Source organism: Salmo salar, chromosome ssa01, assembly GCF_905237065.1.
Source record: "Salmo salar chromosome ssa01, Ssal_v3.1, whole genome shotgun sequence".
NCBI classification, from domain to species: domain Eukaryota; kingdom Metazoa; phylum Chordata; class Actinopteri; order Salmoniformes; family Salmonidae; genus Salmo; species Salmo salar.
Genome location: NC_059442.1, coordinates 31,273,170 through 31,298,767, shown reverse-complemented (window position 1 = coordinate 31,298,767; position 25,598 = coordinate 31,273,170). Strand labels below are relative to the sequence as shown.

General features: G+C 44.6%; 4 protein-coding genes across 6 annotated transcripts; 2 read left to right on the top strand and 2 right to left on the bottom strand.

Moving 5' to 3' along the window:
• Positions 1-1,161: 1,161 nt before the first annotated feature.
• Positions 1,162-5,116, bottom strand: LOC106599699 (tribbles homolog 2). The gene is made up of 4 exons (XM_014191006.2): positions 4,769-5,116; positions 4,099-4,388; positions 3,193-3,298; positions 1,162-1,386 (listed from the first exon to the last, which is right to left on the bottom strand). The coding sequence occupies exons 1-4, from the start codon at positions 4,979-4,981 to the stop codon at positions 1,162-1,164; spliced, it is 834 nt and encodes a 277-aa protein (XP_014046481.2). The 5' UTR covers positions 4,982-5,116.
• A 301-nt stretch (positions 5,117-5,417) lies between these two features.
• LOC106599679 (beta-soluble NSF attachment protein) lies at positions 5,418-11,903 on the bottom strand. 2 transcript variants are annotated; one of them, XM_014190972.2, is made up of 10 exons: positions 11,662-11,903; positions 8,598-8,680; positions 8,332-8,448; positions 8,024-8,070; positions 7,666-7,743; positions 7,514-7,569; positions 7,209-7,293; positions 7,015-7,119; positions 6,787-6,855; positions 5,418-6,661 (listed from the first exon to the last, which is right to left on the bottom strand). In XM_014190972.2, the coding sequence occupies exons 1-10, from the start codon at positions 11,757-11,759 to the stop codon at positions 6,509-6,511; spliced, it is 891 nt and encodes a 296-aa protein (XP_014046447.1). In that variant the 5' UTR covers positions 11,760-11,903; the 3' UTR covers positions 5,418-6,508. The 2 variants fall into 2 exon arrangements, with proteins under 2 accessions (XP_014046447.1, XP_014046463.1); XM_014190988.2 differs by lacking the exons at positions 8,024-8,070; positions 8,598-8,680; positions 11,662-11,903 and having other exon boundaries at positions 8,332-8,439.
• A 198-nt stretch (positions 11,904-12,101) lies between these two features.
• Positions 12,102-18,772, top strand: mcm8 (minichromosome maintenance 8 homologous recombination repair factor). The gene is made up of 20 exons (XM_014190959.2): positions 12,102-12,352; positions 13,348-13,471; positions 13,663-13,743; positions 14,035-14,117; positions 14,266-14,415; positions 14,487-14,587; positions 14,663-14,861; positions 14,969-15,054; positions 15,224-15,372; positions 15,471-15,545; positions 15,647-15,782; positions 15,880-15,910; positions 16,018-16,158; positions 16,232-16,373; positions 16,497-16,692; positions 16,780-16,993; positions 17,067-17,276; positions 17,388-17,464; positions 18,316-18,505; positions 18,619-18,772. Exons 5-20 carry the CDS (start codon positions 14,335-14,337, stop codon positions 18,709-18,711), a joined length of 2,121 nt encoding a protein of 706 aa, XP_014046434.2. The 5' UTR covers positions 12,102-12,352; positions 13,348-13,471; positions 13,663-13,743; positions 14,035-14,117; positions 14,266-14,334; the 3' UTR covers positions 18,712-18,772.
• Positions 18,773-20,245: 1,473 nt separating this feature from the next.
• Positions 20,246-25,352, top strand: crls1 (cardiolipin synthase 1). Of its 2 annotated transcripts, XM_014171545.2 has the most exons (8): positions 20,246-20,924; positions 21,027-21,163; positions 21,427-21,564; positions 22,778-22,907; positions 23,091-23,176; positions 23,375-23,443; positions 23,574-23,665; positions 23,781-24,076. In XM_014171545.2, the coding sequence occupies exons 1-8, from the start codon at positions 20,591-20,593 to the stop codon at positions 23,869-23,871; spliced, it is 1,077 nt and encodes a 358-aa protein (XP_014027020.2). In that variant the 5' UTR covers positions 20,246-20,590; the 3' UTR covers positions 23,872-24,076.
• The last annotated feature ends 246 nt before the right edge of the window (positions 25,353-25,598 follow it).

The window sequence follows — 25,598 nt, the reverse complement described above, 5'->3', positions numbered from 1 at the left end:
ACAGCTGGGTAGAGAATGCTGTACTTGGTGTCCAGACAGCGATGTTGGAGCCCCCTCACCTCGTTGAAGGCTTACCTCTTCTTGATGAATGCCGCATTACGGAAGACATCCTCCTTCTCCTGAAGGTAGTGGAATTTGACTAAGATGGGTCTGGGCGGCACCCCATTCTTCGGTACGGACTGTAAGCTTCTGTGCACACGGTCAAGGGTGGGGGCGTAATCGAGGCCTAGAATTTCCTGTAGCAGTTTAGCTATGGATAGGGTAAGCCGCATTCCGCCTACGGTCTCAAGTCCCTCTCTTACGCTGAAAATGATTCCTAATTAAATATTACTAAATGAACACAGCAGGGGAGGGGTTGGTCAAGTATTAATAGTAAATTGTACGCCCTGGATAGGAGCACAGAGAGAGCGTCACCAGCGTACCCAAATACTTTTATACTTTTACTCAAGTAGTGTTTTACTGGGTGACTTTCACTTTTACTTGAGTAACTTTCTATTAAAGTATCTATACTTTTACTCAAGTATGACAATTGGGTACTGTTGAGGTTCTTTTCCTTGTTCCTTGTCAATCATTGGCTCATTGGTGAAATTAGCATTATGACAATATCTTTAATTAAATAATTCAAAAACCTTTATTAATGCAATTGCAGACAGAAGTTGACAATCAGGAACATAGCACGCATGTTTCCAAGCAAGTTCTGCATCAAAGAAAAGGTCCCATGTTATTTTATTAAACCCGAAGTCCAGCCCTAGTGATGTCACTGCTTACATCATTACCTTTTACTCATGAGACCAAAACCATGCCTACACAGCTATATAAACAAGGCTTTTAGTGTTATCTAACAGCTTAGCAGTAAATGTCCAAATTGATTTATAGTGGAATGTCTGACTAGTCTTATCTCCTACACTCCCCTGCAAAGTTCTGTCTCAGTCACACATTTCTCAGAGGGGTCTCTTTATAGGAGGCAGAGAGAGAGAACTAGAAAACAACTGTGGAACAATATTAAACCTCATAATGTATATATATTGTTAATCTGTTGTCTAGGATCCTATAAATGTAAGGAGGGAGGGGTCTTATAACCCCTCCCTTCTATTAATACAACATAAGCATAATCAATACTTCTAATACATCAATCATTTGGTACAGCCCCAATTATGACCCCTAGGTGAACTCCTGACAGTACTTTTTCCACCACTGTTCAGGGGAGGAAGAAGGTACCAACACTCGCAGGTTGATAGGAATCGTACTGTGAGTAACCCTGCCAATAGAGCGTCCGTCAAATGCTCTGGCGTCCATGGGAACGGAGAGGAGTTGTGTGGAGATACCCAGCTCCGACACCAGGCTAGTGTCCATAAAGCTCTCGTCAGCCCCAGAGTCCACGAGCACCTGGAGAGATTTTGACCGGTCACCCCACAACAGGATAGCATGGAGAGGAGTGCGAGTAATGGGAGATGGGAGACTCCCTATATGGCCCACCAGTGTACCTGTACCTACTGATGAGCCTGGGCTTTTTACCGGACAGGTGGATATGTAAGTTCCACAATACAGACAGCTTTTAGAGCTCAGTCTGCGTAAACGTTCCTCAGGGGACAATTTAGTCCTGCCGAGTTGCATGAGCACCGGAGGAGGCGGGTCGACAGTCCTCAAGCATTTGAGGGAACTCAGGTGACTTTGGATTCTCTCAGGAATGCAGGCGTTAGTGATTCCCAGGGTTCTTCACAGGCGAGGGGAAAACCGTGGACGGGCATGTGTGCCTGGGAACAGACCTCCTCTCCCTACTGCGTTCCAGTAGTCACCCATTGATTAGTCACCCATTGATCCTTATGGTCAAGGCTATGAGAGAGTCGAGGTCCAAGGGCAGCTCCCGGGCTGCGAGCTTGTCCTTAATTCCCTTTGAAAATCCATGAAGGAACGTGTAGAACAGGGATTCCAGGTTCCAGGGACTCTCGGCGTTAAAGTGCACTGTGTAGTCTGCCACACTACGGGAGTCTTGATGCAGTTGAAGTAGCTTCCGAACCGCCTCTCTCTCAGACAATGGAGAATCGAACAACTTCCGCCACAAAATCCTCCAGACTACGGCAAACAGTGGATTGTTGCTCCCACACCGCCGTAGCCCAGGCGAGTACCTTCCCGGACATCAGCGTTATAAAATACGCCATCTTTGAACGGTCTGATGAAAACGAAGAGGGCTGTAGCTAGAAAATGAGGGAGCACTGGGAAACGCCCGGTTCATAATCCTGGTAAATCGATAGACGTAGACGGCAGGCAGGCTCAGGGTCAGGACAGGCAAAACGGGTCGTAACCGGGGAGACTGACAGTGAGAATAAACTTCTGCATAATCAAAACAGTTGCTTTTTGAGGTGTGAAAGTTCACAGTTAGCCATTGTTATGTAAATGCCAAATGAAAAGTACCAGTGGCCTGGCTTTGGGCCCAAGCGAAAGCAGGTCCACCGGAGCCATGGCCCAGTGAGACATGGGTGCTGTCCCGCGTAGATGAAAACAGAAAAGTCAGAGCCTCTTGCTTAAAACACCAGGGTAAATCCTCAGTGAAAATGCGCCATAAGTAGTGTAGTCAAACCTTAAGAAACATATTCAGCTTTATATTGATATAATTCTCATGTGGCTCATGGAATAGAAGGCATTTGTATAATGTCAGTTAAGTTGATTGCAACAAATGGAAAGATTAAAATGGTAAAGCACGGAAACTCAAGTGCTGTAGGCTACTGTTGACGTTCATATCAAGAGCCACTGACTAAGTGCCTTTAACCAGTATATTCCAAACTCTTTGATTCAACTATAGGGTGAAAGTTAATCTACAATATATAAAACTATAATAATAGTGTTATTAAAAATAGCATAAAAGAAAATGAAGAACACAGTTCTATACAAATGTCATCCTTTATTGGTGTTGCTTTATATTGTGTGTGTGTGTCAGGTAGGTACAGTCTGATCTGGTGTATGTGCCTGTGTGTATGCCTGTGCATGTGTGGACAGCCAGGGGTGTGTGAGAAGCTCGGAGGCAGAGAGGCGGAGGTTGGGGTTAGAATGCAGGGCTGAGCGTATCAGACAGCGAGCCTGCGAGGTTAGTACGGCCCTCTCTTGGGTTAGTCCAGCCCCAACAGGGTAACAGCCCAATAGCAACGCGTGGAGCATTACTCCCAGAGACCAGACATCTGTAGCTGGAGCACAGACCCACAAACCGCCAGAGACGTCCCCATGTCCTGGGCTGCAATAGGGGGAGGTGTTTCCTTCCTGCATTATGACTGCATCATCCAAGCTTTCCAGCATCAACAGGGTCCTGACACACACACACACACACACACACACAAATGGGGCCCGACCAAAAATAATTAAACTCAGTCGGGATCTCAACTAGAATACACAAGGTGTAGAATACAGAAGATGCAATTTCAAAATCGAGCAAATTTGGTTGTGCATCAGCAGTTTTTCTCTTGTTACAGTATGTCAGTCACTGACAGTAACTCAATTAGCCATGTCAGCTAACAATTTTTACATTGGTAAATTAGTCTAGCCAGCTATCTAAATGTGTATTAATCATGGCCGAATACAGGCACGCAGGGCATGTGCCCAGGGTCCCTGACCTCCAGGGGGACCCCATTGATTTAGTAAGTCACTCAGATATCAATAACATGGCATAAGTCATGGCAAAATGAGTAGAATTGCTGCCCCATGGCAAAATGTGTAGAATTGCAGGAAATTAACTTTAAAGGCCCAGTGCAGTCAAAAATGTGATTTCCTGTATTTATATATATTTCCACACTATGAGGTTGGAATAATATTGTGAAAATTATGACAATGCCCTTTTAGCGCCTGAAATGTCAGCCTGTTTTGGTGGGATGGAGTTTTGGCCTGCCTGGTGACATCAACAGGTGGTAAATTAGTTAATAGACCAATAAGAAAGAGTTCCAAACCTCTTTGCCAATAACAGCTAGTTTTCAGTTTTCCCCTCCTACTTAGACCACTCCCAAATAGTCCTAGCAAAATTCTTGCTTGAGAAATTGTTCTTTGTTAAGAAGCTATTTGTCACGTATGCTCCCTCTCCGGCCTCTAGGTCACCAGGCTGCTCTGCACACACACCTCTCCTTGTTCTTGAAGACAAACTTGTTCAGCTTGAGGTCTCTGAGCACTAGTCCATTGTTATGGCAATGTGCCACAGCCGACACCAGCTGGCGGAACAGGTATCTGGCTGTGTCCTCAGGTAGCCGCCGGGCCTGGAGCATCACCCCTAGGTTCCCGTAGGAACGTGGGAAGAACAAGTAGGCATGGGCGTCCCCGACAACCACATCACGCATCTCAATTATGTTGGGGTGGGGGGGCAGGCAGTAGTACGAACACAGAACCTCCCGGTACCGAGAGACAGGAAGCACCTAGAACACAGGAACACTGTTGAGAAGACATAAAGATTCTACAATAGCCAATATTATAGGTGAAACAACTGGAATTCAGAAATACTTTTGAGGCCCTATGAAACCAATAAGACTAGATCTGCATTATGGTGTAACTGTGCTTGCACAGCCTACATACGAACACATGCCTACTGTACATGAGGGTCCTGTTTCTGTTGAGCATGTTGGCACTGCAGGAATAAGAGGAGATAATGTGGAAAGGCTGGAGTAAGGAGACAAAGAGAGAAGAGACTAGAAGATGGCGCCAACGATTGAGATGGAAAAGAGATAAGAGTAGGTGATTGGGCACCATCATGTTTTCAAAAATAAATATTTGTATATATTTGTTTTAATCCACAGACCTTGCACACCAACTCCTCTCCGCTATGAGCATTCGCAGCTCTGAGTACGTTTTCCTGCAGCGGATCATACAACAGGTAGTTCCCCACGTTGCGGGACGGGACGGGATGGCGTGATACAAAAGGACCGCTCGAGAGACTGTCCGAAAGAGAGTTATAGCGATCTGGTGACTGACGGATGCTCTCAGGTGATCCTGACACTTCCTGAATGTCCATGTGATAAAATAATCTAAACGTAACCTATATGAAATATATAAAGTGAAATATCTTCCGTGATTAATGGACAGGGTAGACAAAATAACAAACAACCAGAAACGAACTGCCAATAGAACGTTGCTGATAACAAATATCGCGGTTTTCTAAAAACAACATCGGAATGTCTGAAAAAATGACGAAGCCGCTTGCTGTTTCATTGACAAGATGAGATGATATAGACTGAAGGAAATGTTTTGTTTGTAGTCCTACAGTCTGACAAACGTGCAAACAATTAGGAAAATCAGTGTTAGATATAATTGTTATTTGATTTCACGAAAATGCCCATCAATTTAAATGTATTACATTTTTTGTACATTGATTTTGATTATAGAAAGATACAATATTCCCCCTTCTCGCTTTCTTTACACAAGCACACACAAACACACCGCAGCAAATGCAAGTTTGTTGAAGTTTTATTTTTAGTAAATTTTTGCACACACGTGTGGTAATTCATGAACATATAGATATGTGTGATAACCTGTAGTTTGACTGCACACAACACTGAACACACACATCATTACCATGGCAACATGCTGAGAGGAATACACACACCACAGCAACACACACTACATTACAGACACTTCCCATAATCTCTGGCCTTAACCTTTGACCCTTAACACGTGTAGATCTGAGAGGATTGGATTTGTGTGTGCTTATACCTAGCCAATCTTTTCAGATCATAAGTGTCTAGCGGATTAGGGGAGGTGTCTAGGGGTGGAAAACATATCTAAGGGGACCATAGAAATATAATGAATAGAACAGGGTGTCCCTTTGGTGGTCTCTCTCACTCACTCACTCACACACAAAACAACAACAACAACAACAAAACAATGACAACCAGTACTGGCACAGATATATTGGCTTCAATGTGATACATTGTGTGCGTGCCACACACACACACACTCCACCTTTTCACACACTATCTGTAAGCCCTACATGTTAAAACATGAACGCACAGGGCCCAAACAAGGGAACATTCAGTGGAGAGGTTAGGAAGGTTAAGTGTGACATGCACTGTAAAAGGCTTACTGTTTCAACTTAAAACATGAGTGTAAGTGTACCCCACTGACCTAAAATATAAAGTTGTATGAACTTGTATACTATAATATATCTAATCATTTGTTCCCTGGTTTTGTCAACTCAACTTGATAAGTTGACGTAACTTTACATCAGCTGGGTAACTCCTATTTTAAGTTGAAACAGCGTTTTTGACAGGAGTGTGAAGAGAGGTATGGTAAGACATGATGGACTACAGGAGCCATGGACTTATTTACACTGAACACATCAAACGCATAAAGACCTGTCTCCCTTCACACCACTGCCCTAACCCTATATCTCTCCCTCCATCCCTTTCTCCCTCATCTCTCCTTCTGTCTCTGTCCATCCTCTCTCCCATCCTCTCTCTCCATCATCTATCTACCTAGCCATCTTTTTCTCTATCCCTCCCTCCCTCTTGTATCCTCCCCCAACCCACCCCTCTATCTCTCTTTATTTGAGATCTCCAGCATCTCCCTGGATGGTCTTCTTGATACGGAGCAGCATGGTGGTGAGCCATTGGTCCAGACGAGAGATGGAGTCAAACTCTTTAACAGCTTCAGTAAACGCCTCACAGTTCTGCTCCTCATGGGCATCCAGCAACTTCTACAGAGACAGAGAGGGGGAGATGGGTGTGGGCTCGTGAAGAAGGAAGCTATGCTGTTAAACGAGCAGCGTGAAGTCTTTTACACACACGCACACACACACACAAAGGCGCTCATCGTGTCTACCTTCAGCAGCTTGCACTCTCTGGAGTCTGCGAAAGCAGGAAACATCTCCTCATACTTCTCTATGGCCAGCTATAAAAAAAAACACAAAACACACACACACACAATCACTAATAATTGACAGGTACTCCCTCGGTTCAGTTGGAATAATATGAAGAATGTGTCTACTCTGTGTGTCTTGCTTCAAAACAAGAGAACAAGTACCACTAATAATAATGATAATAATAATACCTTTGCGTTGAGTTCATCCACTATGAAGTGACAGAGGGAGGCTTTAAAGAAGTACTCTTTGGCATTATACTTCAGCAGGGGGTTGTCCATGGTATTGGTGGCCACCTGACACACACACCATTACATCACTGTGACATCTCTCAGAGAGAACCGATCATCACATTTCAGGGTTTTAAAATGCAGGCAAAACACACCTGCTCGTAGATCTCAATGGCTTTCGGATACTGCTCCAGCTGAGCACTGTAGTGGCCCACCTTCAGCAGACACTTGTTAGCAGAACTGAGAGAGAGAGAGGAGAGAGACAGTGAGAGACAGAAGGAACAGCACAGGTCCCAGCATAGAGACCTGGGGAGCCCCTCATGACAACTCCCCCTGAACCCTAATCTCTATGATAGAAAGTACTTGAGTAGTATAATACAATAGCATTTGAGTAATAGTAGAGGGTAGCATAACTGAATGGTATAGTATTCATTTATACTAAACATCACAGGAGACTCACCTGTTGGACTCCTCCCCTTTATAATAATCGGCTGCCTGCTCATAGTGGGCGATCGCCTGGGTAACAGGAGACACACACATAAAGTATTGTTCATATGGAGTTCTGTGTGTGTGTGTGTGTGTGTGTGCGCGCGTTTTGTGTGTGTTCCGTACCTTCTCTATGTCCACCAGCTCAGACTCATACACCTCTGCGATGGTGATGTGATGTTTGGCTGCAATAGTAAACCTACCCTGTAATACACATGTGGATCATTAGGACAGAGATGGAGAATAACACATCGATTGCAACAACGCTGATACAGAATCACTAGAATATACAGTACATTCTGTATCAGCCTTTATATCGGGCGGTCTCAGCTGATGATGGCTAGAAAAAATAGCCCCCTTCACACACAGTACATGCACACTTGCACATAGAAATGGGTGAAGCAGGTTAAAGATGAAAGTGGTATGGTTAGAGGTCACAGGTTAGGGATTAGAGGTCATGGCTCAAGGGTTGGACTAGGCTTACCATGTCAGTGTAAATATCGATGGCTGCATTTAGACAGTTGATAGCCTCTACAAGAAAGAGGAGGAAAGGGAGGAGTGAAAGAGGGGAGAGAGAAAGAGAAAAGGGGGCAGGGAGATATGAAGGGAGCAGAGAGTAAGAGAGGTTAGGTTTTCCCACCAGAGAGGGTAAGAGAGAGAGACCAAAGACAAAAGCATACTTTACCTACTATTAGGGACTAATATCAAAGGGGAGGGTCCCAGATGTCAGGGAGGCTTTGCCCTCTAGTCTAGTATGTTTTGGAGTGAGTGGATGTGGGTACATGTTCCTACCCTGAGGGTCAGCCTTCTTGTAAGCGTTCCCTGCGTCGACGAAGCTGGTGGCTGAGTCCAGTTTGTTCTGCAGCTGCATGTGGAGCCGGGCCCCCTGGCAGAACGCATTACCAGCAGCTACACACACACACAAACATAATTATCATGTCTATGTAACATCTATAGTATTTCAGCAGTGTGTGTGTGTGTGTGTGTGTGTGTGTGTGTGTGTGTGTGTGTGTGTGTGTGTGTGTGTGTGTGTGTGTGTGTGTGTGTGTGAGGCCCACCAGTCCAGTTCTTGGCCATCTTGAACATGTTGGCTGCTCTGGCATACATCTCACATGCATCTTCTACTTTGTGGTGACTCCCCCTGAAATACACACACACACACACACACATGGTTAAAAACTGGCAGGTATATGAGCTATAGACCTGGACATCGTCAGAAAATGTGTGTTTGTGTTTACTGGGTCTCATTCAGGAGGATACAAACTGAATGTTGTCTACTAAAGGAAATCTCATGAATAGAGTAGAGTTGGCCTACTCTACATGTCAGAGAGCCATGTCTGTTCTACAGAATAGGCCAATATGGAAGTCCAGAGAGGACATACTGTATGAATAAAAAAAATATTATCTTGTTATCTAAAGATCACGACTTATTTATCTCATGATCATTACAGTACATAAAACTGTTTTGTCAAGATCACAAGATCATTTTCTCGTGATCACGACATAACAAAAGTTGTTTTGTTGAAATCACGAGATAATCAAAAGTACCATGGATCATCCATTAATTTGTTCAGATGCACGATAACAACCTCATCAAGGAGCCATGTGGCTGCATTGATCGCAGTGCTCTCGTGGGGCATTAAAGCCCTGAATGATGCCTGACAGGTAGTCTACCAGGCTGCATGCCGCACCCAAGACCACAGCCAATCGCATGCATTTGGCTAGTCTTGTGAGCTAGCTAGCTAGATAACAAGCTAGCTTGCTCTCTATGCTGTTTGTTAGCTTCCGTAACTGTTATTTAATTATATGGGACACTTCATGTTTTGTGGATAATATTTCAATTTACAGTGTGTAAGCTCCATTCCTGACAGGCTGATCAGATACAATTTCAGCCACAAAGGCTGATAAGTCAGGATGTTGCCTTGTAGGCTGTTTCATAGGTAAGGCTCCTTTCATGCAGATTAGCTGTCAAAGTGCTTTATAGGCTGATGCATATAATCTAGAGTGGGTGTGCTCTATTCCTGATAGGCTGATTAGATTCAATAGCAGCCTCATATGCAAGGCTCATATTATTAGCCTCTGAGGATGCTATTGAATCGGATCAGCCTGCCAGGAACAGAGTGCAACCACTCTTGATCATATACATACACTGAATGCTGATCTGCTTGCAAGGAGCTTTAACAAGGAAAGCCTACAAGGCAGAATCCTAATTTATCAGCCTCTGAAGCTGCTATTGAATCTGATCAAGCTCTGTAAATTGAAATATTATCCATAAAAATATTAAGTGTCCCTTACAATTATATGTATATCAGTTATGCAAGCTAACAACCTGCACAGATAACAAGCTAGCTAGCAAGCTAGGTAACAAGACTACTTAGCTAGCTCACTCACAAGACTAGCCAAGTTGGCTGCGTTATTGCTTCCATGCGAATGACTGTCAGAGACAGTGCTGCCGTCAGACATCAGTCAGGGCTTAAATGCCCCATGTGTTTTTAGCTCTAGGCAAGGAACATTTAGCTTGCTAACATTCTAACTAAGTGTAGCAATCAATAAAACAACGTATGCTCTGATCCACCATGGGCTCTTCCACTTCAGCCATACTGTCAATCCATCATCAATACCTTCACACTCCTATTTATAGAGTGTATCTTGTGATCTCGACAAAACAACTTTTGTTATGTCGTGATCATGAGATACACTACATGACCAGAAGTATGTGGACACCTGCTCGTCGAACATCTCATTCCAAAATCATGGGCATTAATATGGAGTTGGTCCCACCTTAGCTGCTATAATAGCCTCCGCTCCTCTGGGAAGGCTTTCCACTAGATGTTGGAACATTGCTGCGGGGACTTGCTTCCATTAAGCCACAAGAGTATTAGTGAGGTCGGCACTGATGTTGGGTGATTAGGCCTGGCTCACAGTTTGCGTTCCAATTCAACCCAAAGGTGTTCAATAGGGTTGAGCTCAGGGCTATGTGCAGACCAGTCAAGTTCTTCCACACCAGTCAAGTTCTTCCACAATGATCTTGACAAACCATTTCTGTATGGTTTGTCAGACTGCCAGATGGTGAAGCGTGATTAATCAATCTAGAGAACGCGTTTCCACTGCTCCAAAGTCCAATGGCAGTGAGCTTTACACCACTCCAGCAGACTCTTGGCATTGTGCATGGTGATCTGAGGCTTGCTGGCGGGTGCTTGGCCATGGAAACCCATTTCATGAAGCTCCAGACGAACAGTTCTTGTGCTGACGTTGCTTCCAGAAGATGGTTGGAACTCGGTAGTGAGTGTTGCAACCGAGAACGCACGATTTTTACATGCTATGCGCTTCAGCACTTGGAGGTCCTGTTCTGTGAGCTTGTGTGGCCTACCACTTTGTGGCTGAGCTGTTGTTGCTCCTAGACGTTTCCACTTCACAATAACAGCACTTACAGTTGACCGGGGAAGCTCTACCAGGGAAGAAATTTGACAATTGTCTTGTTGGAAAGGTGGTATCCTATGACGGTGCCATGTTGAAAGTCACTGAGCCCTTCAGTACGGGCCATTCTACTGACAATGTTTGTCTATGGAGATTGCAGGGCTCTGTGCTCAATTTTATACACCTGTCAGCAACGGGTGTGGCTGAAATAGCCAAATCCACTAATTTGAAGGGGTGTTCACATACTTTTGGTGATGTTGTGTAAATAAGTTGTGATCTCGACATAACGAAAAAATGTATTTATTTATTTATTCATACAGTATGTCCTTTCTGGACTTCCATACCTATATAATAGGCCACTACCCTTTCATCTGTAATGAGCAACGATATCCTGGTGGTTAAACAGTAAATGTTGACAATTTGCTGTCAGATGACCGGAACACTGCAGATCTTCTCCCCAAGGCAGAGGCCTGACTGACTGCGACAAACAGGCCCGACATTCTCCCCCTCACTACTGCATAATGACACTTTTAAAACATTTACATTAATGTAGGCCTAATCATAATACAGCTACATCACCAATACCCTCGCGATTTTTTTGTCCAATGTCATGCAACGCATCGACCCTTCCCCCCTCCGTGATGAATTACTGAATCAGCGCTCGTGTACTGACTTGAACAAGGAAACCAGTGCATCTCATCTCACCCGAACATCCCCCCCAGGAATGAGCCGGAGGATTTGACCTTCTTGTCGGCTTCAGCCATCAGCTGCATCGCCTCCTTCTCTTTCCCGGAGGTATCCATCGCTGTTTGGGCTGTGTGTGTGTGTCGTCGACAAGGTAAAAACAAATATTCCGGAGAATCCGTTTAGCTGGGAATGGATGCTGAGAGGTGGTGCTGATGAGAGAGAATCTTCCTCGGTTGTGTGACTATTTATTCTGATTTCCTCTAAGTCTTGGTGCATCACCACCACCTAGCGAGCTGGAGTAAATTGCACGTTTTAATCCAGTACACTTTCCCCCCGTACGAATCATACTGCATTTATATTTTCTGCTAGTTCCTATAACAAGTATGTTATATAGCTATTCATACAAGACTTAAAACAAAACTATGATTAGTATTTGTTTATCCTGTTGGTATGGTCTTCCGCTGCAAAGAAGCGGAAGTTGCCTCGAAATTGCGCCAAAGCTAAAAAAATAAACAGAACCATCATCAACTTAATACAGAAGCTGTCGTGTTGTTAACCAAATATATGGTTTATATATCTGCTATAACGTTAGCTAGTTAAGAATATCATTGCACATTTAGCGTATGAAAGAAGCGTAACCAAAGAGTATCTATTATTCTGTAAAGTTTGTCTTTAGAAGTGACGTTTGCTTCCCAGCCAAGCAACTCGGGTGAGTAGAAACATTTGTCTCCACGATTGTAGCTAACGTTTGCTAGCTAACTAATTTAGCTATTCTAGTAGCAGGTGAGGTAGCTGAAGATAGTTAAGCTAGGTGGTAACTTTTCACCATACATTGTGAGTTAGCTAGCTCAGGTGACCTAAGTTAGCTGTCGTTCACACCCAACATAACAGCTAACGTTAGCTATTGAATTGACTGTTAATTGCGTCATATTCCTCTATTAAACGAGTTATGTTAGCGAGGTTAATCTTCTCTTCATCGGCATTATGGCGGTCCGCGGAGCATCCATTGCCATTTCTTCATAATTTGTACTTTTTAATTCAGCTATTTGCACTGCCTCTGCATAGGAGACCTGGTGGACAGCTCGGATTCTTGCTACTTCGACCTTCTTCACCCTTACAGGGAACTCAGGAACGTGATTCCTGACTCTTCCACAACATACCGTATTTGTATAGGCTTTGCTCTGTCCTTCCATTTCTCCATACAGTTCATTCGACTTGCCCCCACTACTCCTGGTACCATTCTGCTTTTAGTTTTCCAACCTCAATTTCCACCGCAACGCCAGAGATGACACCTTTTACCGGTGCCCAGATCAGAAAATTAAAGCTTTCTACTAAATACTCTGATAATTCCCCAAGACATAATGCACTTTAATTTTGTTCTTCTAACATGCAATAAATCAACACAATACCACTCCTGGTCACTTTGACTCCACCTTTCCCAGTGTGTCCTCCACCATCTCGTTGACTGCAAATGGATCTACCAAAAACACATCCTTCTCCATGATACACTCCAACAAGGAACGAGGCATTATTAGAGCGAGGACTATCTTCATTGGCAACTTTAGCCTGCTTTGCTCCATTCTCCAATGTTAGTTTTTCACAAATGTTCAGGATGTTAGGATGCCTTCAGAATGAGCTATCCCTATTCATCCCCAAACACCTGAACCTCTCTCTTTCTCTACGTTATCCTTCTCTCATTTCCAGGTGTAAGATGAGTGGAGAGGGTTCTGCTCACGGCTCCCGCAGAGGAGGGCAGAGGGGAGGAGGAGGGGGGGTGGAGGGGAAGACCATGGAGAGGAAACTCACGCCCCCCCCAGTGCTCAAAGAGGTATGGGTCAGACACACACACCACACAGTTAGCCTGGTTAGAGGTAAGGGACAGTTAGAGATAAGACTAGCCCCTTACTAGCCTCAAAATATTCCTTAACCCCTCAATGATTTCCAACCCCTTGGTTTTGGGACAACACTGACTCCATTGTGGAGGCTTCAGTATCTCTTTCTCTTGCTGTCTCTTTCTAGGCTCCTCTCAGTCCCGTGTGTCTCAGACCACTCTGGACAGACTCTCTCCCTATAAAGGCTGGGCCCTCTACTTCACTGAAGGTAGGTGTGTATCAGTGGAGGCTACTGAGGGGAGGACGGCTCATAATAATGGAGTAAATGGAATTGCATCAAACACATGGAAGTGATGTGTTTGACGTATTTGATACCGTTCCACCTATTCTGCCCCAGCCATTACTACGAGCCCGTCCTCCTCAATTAAGGTGCCGCAAACCTCCTGTTGTGTGTTTGTATTTTAGTGTGTGTGTGTGTGTGTGTGTGTGTTGTGTCTATATACCTATTTTTTTTGTAATGATCTATTTGTGTGTGTGTGTGTGTGTTTCCTGTATGAAGGTTTCATAGAGAGTTCTCCGTATGTGGAGAAGATCAAAGTGTTTGAACAGTACTTCACCTCACAGATACACCTCTATGACAAAGTAAGTTGAAAAAAATGAGATTTCTGCACATTGTTTTAACCTCTAAAAATAGTAGCCTTTGGTGAGTGGGCAAGCTTAATTAGTGTGTGTGTGTGTGTGTGTGTGTGTGTGTGTGTGTGTGTGTGTGTGTGTGTGTGTGTGTGTGTAGGATGAGATTGAGCGTCAGGGCAGTGTGTTGGTGGACTATAAGGCTCTTGTTGAGGATAAGAAGGTGTGTATGGCTCTGCCGGACCTGTCCAATCAGCTGAGAGAACAACCAGAGACCACCCTCAACTGTCTGGGCCTCGCCATACACCAGGTACATATACACACACGCTTCACTGAAGGTAGTTGTGTCTATGTATTTTAATATGTGTGTGTGTGTGTTAGGTTTTGACGATGGACTTGGAGAGACACGCTGCAGAGTTACAGGGGGAAGGGCTTCCTGGGGGAGCCACACCCATCATTAACATACCCCACATCAGCGCCAGGTAAAACACGCACACTCTCTCTCACGGTCTCTCTCTGACTCAGTTTCAGGTTGTATAACTGTGTGTTTGTTTCAGGTTGTATAACTATGAGCCATTGACAGCCCTGAGGACGCTGCGCGCGAGTGTGTTTGGTCGTTTGGTGTGTGTGAGGGGGACCGTGGTACGTGTCAGCAACATCAGGCCACTCTGCACACGCTTGGCTTTCACCTGCTCCGGCTGCTCACACACACACACACTCACCCTGCCACATGGCAAGTTCACCATGCCCACCAAGGTACAACACATACACTCACCTTGCCACAAAGCACTTTCACTACAACCTACATTGGTTTGAACCACAGGCTGTGTGTGTGTGTGCTGATTGTGCGTGTGTTTCTTCAGTGTGTGCAGCCACAGTGTCGCAGTCATTCCTTCGTCCCCAACAGGAGCTCCCCTCTCACCCTCACTGTGGACTGGCAGAATATCAAGTAACTACACTATTATTTATAATGCTTATACATACCTATCCAATCTTCTTATATCTCCATACGTTTCTAGGGTTATGGACTAGTATGGGCTATGGGTCAGTGACTAGGGGGGAAAGTGTTTAGGGGACTGAGGCTGTGTTTGCAAACTCTATTTCCCATGGTGCCCCAGGGTCCAGGAGCTGATTGGAGGAGAGCAGAGGGAGGCAGGGCGGATCCCTCGGACGGTGGAATGTCATCTGACCTCTGACCTCTGTGACAGTGCGGTCCCTGGAGACACTGTTACTATTACTGGAACAGTCCGAGTCAGCCAAGACGACGGTATTCACTCACACACACACAGTTGTTAACATCACTGGCACTGTCTGAGTAATTGATGAGGTGTGTGTGTGTGTTTTGTGTGGTGTGTGTGTGTGTAGGCGGCAGCAGGGGGAAGAAGGATAAGTGTATGTTCCTGCTCTACATTGAGGCCAACTCCGTCAGCAACTCTAAAGGTAGCTGTAGGTCCGTTATTGTGTAGTTGTTACTCATGTTATTGGGAGGCCAAACAATGAAGTGTTTTCAAATTGTGTGGACAATCAAGTTTCTTCTTAAGGTCAGAAAGTGAAGGAGGCTGGAGGTCAGGGGTCATCTGGAGGGGAAAGGTCATCGGGGATCGAGTTCTCTTTGAAGGAGCTGTACGCCATCCAGGAAATACACAGCCAACCTGATCTACTGAAGCTCATCGTACAGTAAGACACGCACACACAGAATACTACTGTGACACTACTGTACTAATATAGTGCTTTTGTTATATATTGTGAGTGACTGATGTGATTTGTATTCCAGCTCCTTGTGTCCAGCCATCTACGGCCACCTGGTGAGTAAGCCTAGTTTCCATTGGTCATGTTGTTTCAGGTAAGCTATGGCCATGTTTCAAAAAAATGTGTTTGTTTAAAAAGAAATGTGTGTTTTGTTTGTGTGTAGCTAGTAAAAGCAGGCCTGTCCTTAGCGTTGTTTGGAGGCAGTCAGAAGCATGCTGATGATAAGAACAGGATCCCCATCAGAGGAGACCCTCATATACTGGTGGTGGGAGACCCTGGCCTGGGGAAGAGTCAGATGCTACAGGTAACATGCACACACACTTATGAACACGCCAACCTCAGCCGTTGTAACTGTGTGTGTGTGTGTGTGTGTGTAGGCGGTGTGTAATGTGGCTCCCAGGGGGATCTATGTGTGTGGTAACACTACCAGTACGTCAGGGCTGACCGTCACCCTGTCCAGAGACGCCGGCTCTGGAGACTACGCACTGGAGGCTGGAGCTCTGGTACTAGGAGACCAAGGTAGGGGGAGGTGTGGTGTGTGTGTGTGTGTGTGTGTGTGTGTGTGTGTGTGTGTGTGTGCGCTTACATCCCAACTATCATCATCCCAACTGTCATCCAACCTATCTGTGCCGTTTGTGTCAGGGCTGTGCTGTATAGATGAGTTTGATAAGCTGGGCCACCAGCAACAAGCGTTACTAGAGGCCATGGAGCAGCAGACCATCAGTCTGGCTAAGGCTGGTCTGGTGTGTTCCCTACCTGCTAGGACCTCTGTTATCGCTGCTGCTAACCCTGCTGGAGGACACTACAACAGGGCCAAGACGGTCTCCGAAAACCTCAAGTAGACTCACACACATTTTCACCTTTCATTTTTAGCTAATGCTAAACTGTAGGTACAAGTTGACTTATTTTGTGTATGTGTGTGTAGGATGGGCAGTGCCCTCCTTTCGAGGTTTGACGTGGTCTTCCTCCTATTGGATGTTCCTGATGAGTCACATGACCGCCGGCTGTCGGAACATGTCATGGCCGTCAGGTCAGGGAAGGGAGGGGCTTCAGGTGCCGTGGTTACACGAGGAGACGACCATCAATCACAGAGCTCGCTGCTGGAGCCCTCTGACACACCTCTTTCTGACCGGCTGCAGGTACCCACACACAAATACCAAAGTACTTTACCAAAATATATGGAATTTCTGACATTGAGTCTGTCTCTGTTAGGTGTGTCCAGGGGAGTGTGTAGACCCCATCCCCCACTCCCTGCTGAGAAAATATGTTGGTTATGCGCGTCGCTACGTTCATCCCTCGCTCTCTACCGCCGCTGCCCAGACGCTCCAGGACTTCTACCTCTCCCTACGCTCACACACACACCCCGTCGACGGCACACCCATCACCACACGCCAGCTGGAGTCCCTCATCCGCCTCACAGAGGTAGTCAAACACACTCACTCAAATACACACATGGAATTTGATCATAACACATCCTAAAGTCTCTAACATGTCACACAGACCTGAGCCTGTGCCCTGACTATGTGTGTGTAGGCGCGGGCGAAGCTGGAGCTCAGAGAGACAGCCACCAAGAGTGACGCTGAAGACGTAGTGGAGATCATGAAACACAGGTAACACACTATCCCACATACATTCCCCTACATATTTATTTGGACAATGAAGCTGAAACATTTAATTTGCCTCTACTCAAGCAGTTTGGATTTGAAATCAAATGTTTTAGGTGGTGAGTACAGAATATCATCTTTTTATTTGAGTGTATTTCCATACATATCTGTTTTACTGTTTAGAAATAAAGGTGTCAGATGTATTTGGACAAATTCACTTTTGGGGTACATAATGTACTGTCACTTATTGTAAATAAGAACAGAATGATTCTAAACACTTCTACATGAATATGGATGCTACCATGATCACAGATAGTATTGAAAGAATAATGATGGGTGAGTTCGTTACAGATGCACAGAGATCATGCCCCCAAAACATGGAGCTTAGCAATTTTTGGGAGGTATGATATTTATACCTCTAAAGGTTTCTCATTATTATTCATGATTCATTCATGATTATCTGTAATCCATGGTAGCATCCACATTAATGTAGAAGTGTTCAGAAATATTATATTCTTATTTACAATAAAAGTGACTCCAAAATGACACAATCCATTATTTACCATTAATTTATATTGGGCACAACATAATCTGAAACGCAAGCAAAACAAACTGCAAATGCATTCAACAAGTTTGTAGTGCATGCTAGGAATATGGGACCAAATACAAAACGTTTGACTAAATTGACTACACTATAAGTGAATTTGTCCAAATACTTATGATACTTTCAAATGGGGGAGGACTAGATAAAGTGCTTTCATTTCTGAATGGTAAAACAGATTTATGAAAATACGCTCAAATAAAAGGGACAATTCTGTGGGGGACATTCGTGTGTGTGTGTGTATTGTGTGTGTCAGTCTGGCAGATACCTTCTCTGATGGTAGTGGAGGTCTGGACTTTGAGCGGTCAGTACTGGGTGTTGGGATGAGTCAGCGTTCGGCTGCCAAGAGATTTATCACTGCGCTCAACACACACGCTCAGCGCACACACACCATGTTGTACGACCTCACACAGCTACGCAGCCTGGCCAAGGACCTCAACATACAGGTAACACCCACACACCTCTGTCTGTTGCTTTCAGTCGGCTGCTGTTATGTTGCAGGTCATGGAATTCAAAAGGGTGTGTGTGTGTGTGTGTGTGTGTGTGTGTTTTGATTCAGGTTGCAGACTTTGAGGGTTTCATCAGTTCTCTGAATGAACAGGGCTACCTGCTGAAGAAAGGACACAGACAGTACCAGCTACAGACTATATAATACACAAACATAATTTAAAGACCTGCTGTTACTTATTGCAATACACATGTTTTGTAAATAATTGGTTGTGTATCAGTGAATTCTTCCAATACTGAGATGTATATCTATACAGTAGCAGTCAAAAGTTTGGACACACCTACTCATTCCAGGGTCTTTATTTATTTTTACTATTTTCTACATTGTAGAATAATAGTGCAGATCAAAACTATATGAAATAACAAATATGGAATCCTGTAGTAACCAAAAGTGTTAAATCAAAATATATTTAAGATTCTTCAAAGTAGCCATCAAGCCTTTGCCTTGATGACAGCTTTGCACACTCTTGGCATTCTCACCTGGAATACTTTTCCAACAACCTTGAAGGAGTTCCCACATATGCTGAGCACTTGTTGGCTGCTTTTCCTTCACTCTGCTGTCCAACTCATCCCAAACCATCTCAATTGGGTTGGGGTTGGGTGATTGTGGAGGCCAGGTCATCTGATGTAGCGCTCCATCACTCCTTCTTGGTCAAATAGCCCTCACACAGCCTGGAGGTGTGTTGGGTCATTGTCCTGTTGAAAAACAAATGATAGTCCCACTAAGCGCAAACCAGATGGGATGGGGTATCGCTGCAGAATGCTGTGGTAGCCATGCTGGTTAAGTGTGCCTTGAATTCTAAATAAATCACTGACAGTGTAACCAGCAAAGCACTCTGACACCATCAACCTTTTTTTCCATGCTAAACGGTGGAAACCACACATGCGGAGATCATCCTTTCACCTACTCTGCGTCTCACAAAGACACAGCTGTTGGAACCAAAAATCTCCAATTTGGACTCCAGACCAAAGGATAGATTTCCACCGGTCTAATGTCCATTTCTCATGTTTCTTGGCCCAAGCACGTCTCTTCTTCTTATTGGTGTCCTTTAGTAGTGGTTTCTTTGCAGCAATTCGACCATGAAGGTCTGATTCACAGTCTCTGAACAGTTGATGTTGATGTGTCTGTTACTTGAACTCTGTGAAGCATTCATTTGGGCTGCAATTTCTGAGGCTGGTAACTCCAATGAACTTATCCCCTGTAGGTAACTCTGGGTCTTCCTTTCCTGTGGCGGTCCTCATGAGAGCCAGTTTCATCATAGTGCTTGATGTTTTTTTGCGACTGCACTTGAAGGTTCTTGAAATTTTCCAGATTGACTGACTTTCACCTTGAGTAGGTGTGTCCAAACCTTTGACTGGTACTGTATATTAATATGTAACAGTTTAATGTTCATGTATTTTGACTATTTGTATTATGCAAATCTTATAATTTAACTGCTCTGGGGACGAATGTGACAAAATAAATAAGCTAGAAATATGAACATTTTGATAAAATAAAGTAAAAATATTAGGAACAGGGTTTTGCAGACTCCTTTGGAGTTGCGTATAGAGTCCACTGCGAGGCGCTGTTTGTTCAGCTGTGGTGCAAGTGACTGGTTCAAGGATTTATCTGACTGCGCACGCGTGAAATAAATAACCTTCACATTTTAGAGAAAAGGAGGCAGGTAGTGGTAAAATTATGCACTCTGAACGCCCAAAATGGTGTGACATCCTGCATTATCGGATTATAATCACCCAAATTATCAAACCTAGCTAACCTTTTAAATCACAGTTTTGGGAAACCCTGTATTACTGGCATCGGAGATGCTTGTATCTCTGGTGATATCCACCAATACCACGACGTCGTAAAACTGTCGCGGAATACGGCAGCAAACATGGAACACGTTGGCTTGATCGGCTAGAGCTGCTGGTTGATACTAAGGAAACAGGACAAATATGAACCAGCGTGGAGGTGTTATAAACAGTTGTGTGTGTGTATGAAGAGTGGTAAATGAGGTTAGTTTGTAAGTCGCGTCTTGTTCGCGATGTTCTTCTTGTCGGTTTCTAAAAATAACTTGGCGGTGTGTGCGCGAGGGCACGTAGCGCACTGTGCGAGAAGTGTGTGTTGGGCAATTCCTGCGTCATGGCGGCAGCAGACAGGTGTGTGTGTGAGGGTAGAACTGAAGTTGCTGCAGAGACTTAAAAACAGCGTCTCCTCTGTCGCCCAGTGGTCCAGCTACACACAATATCACACACCCCCCCCACAGGACACGCACATCCCCAGCCCAACGACCCCTGAGGTTAGCGCCCATGCGCTAAAGGGTCCCAACGAAAGCGTCACCCGATCTTGTCGCCGCAGAGGTCACGAGAGGACGCAGGGTAACGACAGCCGCTTTAGGTTTTACCCTACGGATCACTCGTCTAACTCTCATGTTCTCCTGGGGTTGAGGTTGTTCCCATTGAGTTCTGGTGTGTTTCCAGGCTGGAGAGGTCTCTGTAGTGGAAAACCCCGTGAGACCCCAGCCGACTGCACACCTGGAGTGGACCTGAGGGAAACCACCCAGCCAGCTGATGGACCATCTGATCTTGGTCAAGGACTGTTCAAGTTTAAAGAACTGGTAGGGTAGGTCGGTGTGGTAGTCTTGGCAGATTCATTGTTGTTGATGTCTGTGAGCAGGAAGTTGCCCTGCTGTCGGTTAAATTATGCCATATTGCTGAGTCTACTTTTAGGGCTGGTTTCCCTTGCTGTCACTTTTGTCCTGTCATGGCATGTTTTAAAGGCAAAGAACCACACACTCTCTAGTCATATGAACAATGCACAGTCCTGCACTAAATATTGCTCAACCAGTGTTTGTTTTTTTACTTTCTATGTGTGTTTCAGTATGAGAACCCGTGGACCATCCCCAACCTGCTGTGTGTGTGTCGCATCGCACTGGCTCCAGTCCTGGGAGTCCTGATAACTGAGCAACACTTTCACCTCTCCCTTGGGCTGTTTGCTTTGGCTGGATTTACTGACGTGGTACACACACAGCTCGAAATACACACATACATACAGCTTGAAATACACTCTATGACCAAAAATATGTGGACATTGCTTGTTGAACATCTAATTCCAAAATCATGGGGATTAATATGAAGTTGGTCCCCCCTTTGTTGCAATAAGGCATTTCACTAGATGTTAGAATATTGCTGCGGGGATTTGCTTTCATTCAGCCACGAGTATTAGTGAGGTTGGGCACTGATGTTGGGCGATTAGGCCTGGCTCGCAGTCAGCGTTCCAATTGATCCTAAAGGTGTTCAATGGGGTTGAGTCCAGGGCTCTTTGCAGGCCAGTCAAGTTCTTCCACACTGATGTCGACAAACCATTTCTGTATGGACCACACTTTGTGCACGAGGACATTGTCATGCTGAAACAGGGAAACTGTTGCCACAAAGTTGGAAACACAGAATCGTCCAGAATGTCATTGTATGCTGTAGTGTTAAGATTTCCCTTCACTGGAACTAAAGGGCGTAGCACAAACCATGAAAAACAGCCCCAGACCATTATTCCTCCTCCACCAAACTTTACAGTTGGCACTATGCATTGAGGCAGGTAGTGTTTTCTTGGCATCCGCCGAACCCAGATTTGTCTGTCAGACTGCAAGATGATTCATCACTCCTGAGAACGCATTTCCACTGCTCCAGAGTCCAATGGCGGCGAGCTTTACACCACTCCAGCCGACGCTTGGCATTGCGCATGGTGATCTTAGGCTTGTGTGCGGCTGCTCGGTAATGGAAACGCATTTCATGAAGCCCCCAAAGAACAGTTATTGTGCTGACATTGCTTGTGTGGCCTACCACTTTGTTGCTGAGCCGTTGTTGCTCCTAGACGTTGTGCTACTAGACGTTTCCACTTCACAATAACAGAACTTACAGTTGACTGGGCAGCTCTAGCAGGGCAGAAATATGACAAACTGACTTGCATCCTATGACGGTGCCACGTTGAAAGTCACTGAGCTCTTCAGTAAGGCCATAATACTGCCAATGTTTGTCTATAGAGATTGCATGGTTGTGTTCTTGATTTTATACACCTGTCAGCAACGGGTGTGGCTGAAATGGCTGAATCCACTAATTTGAAGGGGTGTCCACATACTTTTGTTTATATATAGTGTACGTTGATAAAAAATTAAATAATACACCACCATACACACATACATACTACACACTGTTAACCTTGTGTGTTGTCTTTGTAGCTGGATGGTTATATAGCCCGTAACTGGCCCAGTCAGAAGTCTGCGCTGGGCAGCGCACTTGACCCATTGGCTGATAAAATCCTCATCAGCGTTCTCTACATAAGTCTCACCTACGCACAGCTCATCCCAGGTGTGTTGAAATGCAAGTCCTTCCTTGCTGCGAAATTCAATTAAATCTTTGTTTACAGGGCTAATAATCCCAAACAATGTCAACACAATACTCATAGATGTAGAAGACACATTTGAAAGCAAAAATGAATTAGTTGTTTAATTTGTGCTCTTCCAGCACCTCTGACCATGTGTCTTTTCTTAGCTCCCCTGACAGCGTTGGTGATAGCCAGAGACGTTGGTCTGATAGCAGCTGTTTTCTACGTCAGATACAAGACTGTCCCACCTCCTGTAAGTCTCTCACACACAGCGTTCAGGGCTGTCACGGACACTATGGTCCATCAGTAGGATACAGGAACGAGGAGATGAATGGCAGTGGATCCAGAACTTTGTTTGCGTTTAGATCTTTGGCGTTGCTTTGTTTAGACTACATAATTATCTTTCGCTCCCTCTCGCTCTCTTTCTCTCTTTCCTTCTCTCTCGTTCCAGGTGACTCTCAGTAAGTTTTTTAACCCCTGCTACACAACAGCGCAGCTCAAACCCACCACCCTCAGCAAGGTAAGTTTCTGTACCTTATATATACACACACATATATCTAAATACTCATGCACAAAACGTCATACAACAGTCCTCAGTCGTTTGTCTAGTTGGTTAATCGTGTGTGTGTGGGTTGTATGCGCGCGTGCAGGTGAACACAGCGATCCAACTCTTCCTAGTAGCAGCATCGTTGGCCTCACCTGTCTTTCACTACACAGACAGTCCGCTCCTGCAAGCCCTATGGTAAGAAACACACCACAGGCAGTCTGTTTTGGCACGCTACACAGTGCACTCTGAAACTCTAAATGGTTCATTGTTTTTGTTCTGCGTGTGTTGGTAATACTGTGTTTATGTGCAGGTATATCACAGCGGTAACGACGACTGTGTCAGGCTACAGCTACTATCACTATGGCATGAAGACTGTCGCTGTGCTCAACAGCACCAAGTAACCATGGCAACTCAGCAAACACCAAGTAACGGTTGCAACTTAATACACTCCACAGCCATTGATGCGCCTGAGTACTCAAGTTGAACACACACACCCACTTGTTTGGAAAGACTCCAAAATTAACTATGAGTGTGTATTTTTAATCTCAGTATTGCCATGGGAACCGTTTTGTATCTGATGAATGTGATTAAACCATGATCCTGCTCTCCCGCCGTAGGTATCAACTCCTTGTTTAGATTGCTAGTATGGTCTGTAAAGAAGATCAGGATTCTGCAAGGGGGTGTGTGTGTGTGGTGGGAATTTTAAACGTGTATGCGATGGGGACGTTTTCAACATTGCCACCAATTGTACCAAGAAGGTTTAGTGTGTCAAAGCTGTGTGTTAGGGACATCTGCTGGTCTACTGAAGTCACCAGCTGTTGATTATGAGATTGACTATTGCTATTTGTATTGCCATTCGTTTTTTTAAATTTAATTTAACTAGGCAAGTCAGTTATGAACACATTCTTATTTACAATGACGGCCTACCCCGGCCAAACCCTCCCCTAACCCGGCTGACGCTGGGCCAATTGTGCGCCGCCCTATGGGACTCCCGATCACGGGCCAGTTGTGATACAGCCCGGAATCGAACCAGGCTCTGTAGTGACGCCTCTAGCACTGAGATGCTGCGCCACTCGGGAGTTCTGTCTCCTAGCTTAGGGATTTCTCCAGTACAGCAGGTTTAGTCAAACCCTTGGAAGCCCAGGGTTCAGTGAGACAAGATTTGGAAGGATGGCTGTGCAAGGCTAGTCAAACTGCAACATCAGTAATATTGGAAAGAAACATGATTTAATGAGGCTTCAAATGATCAGTGGTGTAAAGTACTTAAGTAAAAATACCCCCCAAAACTACTTTAGTACTTTCAAGTATCTGTACTTTACTATTTAAATTTGACAACTTTTACTCCTACATTCCTAAAGAAAATGTACTTTCTCTGTACATTTTCCCTGAAACCAAAGTACTCATTACATTTTGAATGCTTAGCAGGACAGGAAAATGGTCTAATTCACGTACTTAAAGAGAGAATCCCTGGTCATCCCTATTGCATCTTATTTGGCAGACTCACTAAACACACGCTTTGTTTGTAAATTTATGTCTGAGTGTTGGAATGTGCCCCTAGCTACCCGTAAATAAAATCGTGCAGTCTGGTTTGATTAATGTAAGGAATTTAAAATTATTTATACTTTTGATACTTATATCTAAAGCCAAATACTTTGACTTTTACTCATGTAGGATTTTACTGGGTGACTTTTACTTGAGACTTTGTCTATTAAATGTATATTTACTTTCAAGTATGAAAATTGGGTACTTTTCCCACCACTGCAAATTATACCAGGTGATATTTCATCAGCACATTACATCAGATTTGTAGTGTTTTGGAAACTTGAAAAGCAGTGAGGGTCACTACAATTTACAAATGTATTAAATCATTAATTTATCCAGGTGTTACATGGCTGGTGCCTTGAAATCCAATTTGTGTGTGTGAGAGAATTCACTCTTCAGATCCCGGAGGTGAATTCAGCTCTTCTGACAAGGGTTCTTTTAACCTCCGCCAGCGAACAACATCCTGCAGACAAAATACACAGTTCACCTCTGAACTCAGGTCAGTGCAGATAAATGCAGTCATGGGTAACTGCATACGTGGAGTGTGTCTGAAAGTGGCCATGGCGAAAGAACAGGGTGGATGAAC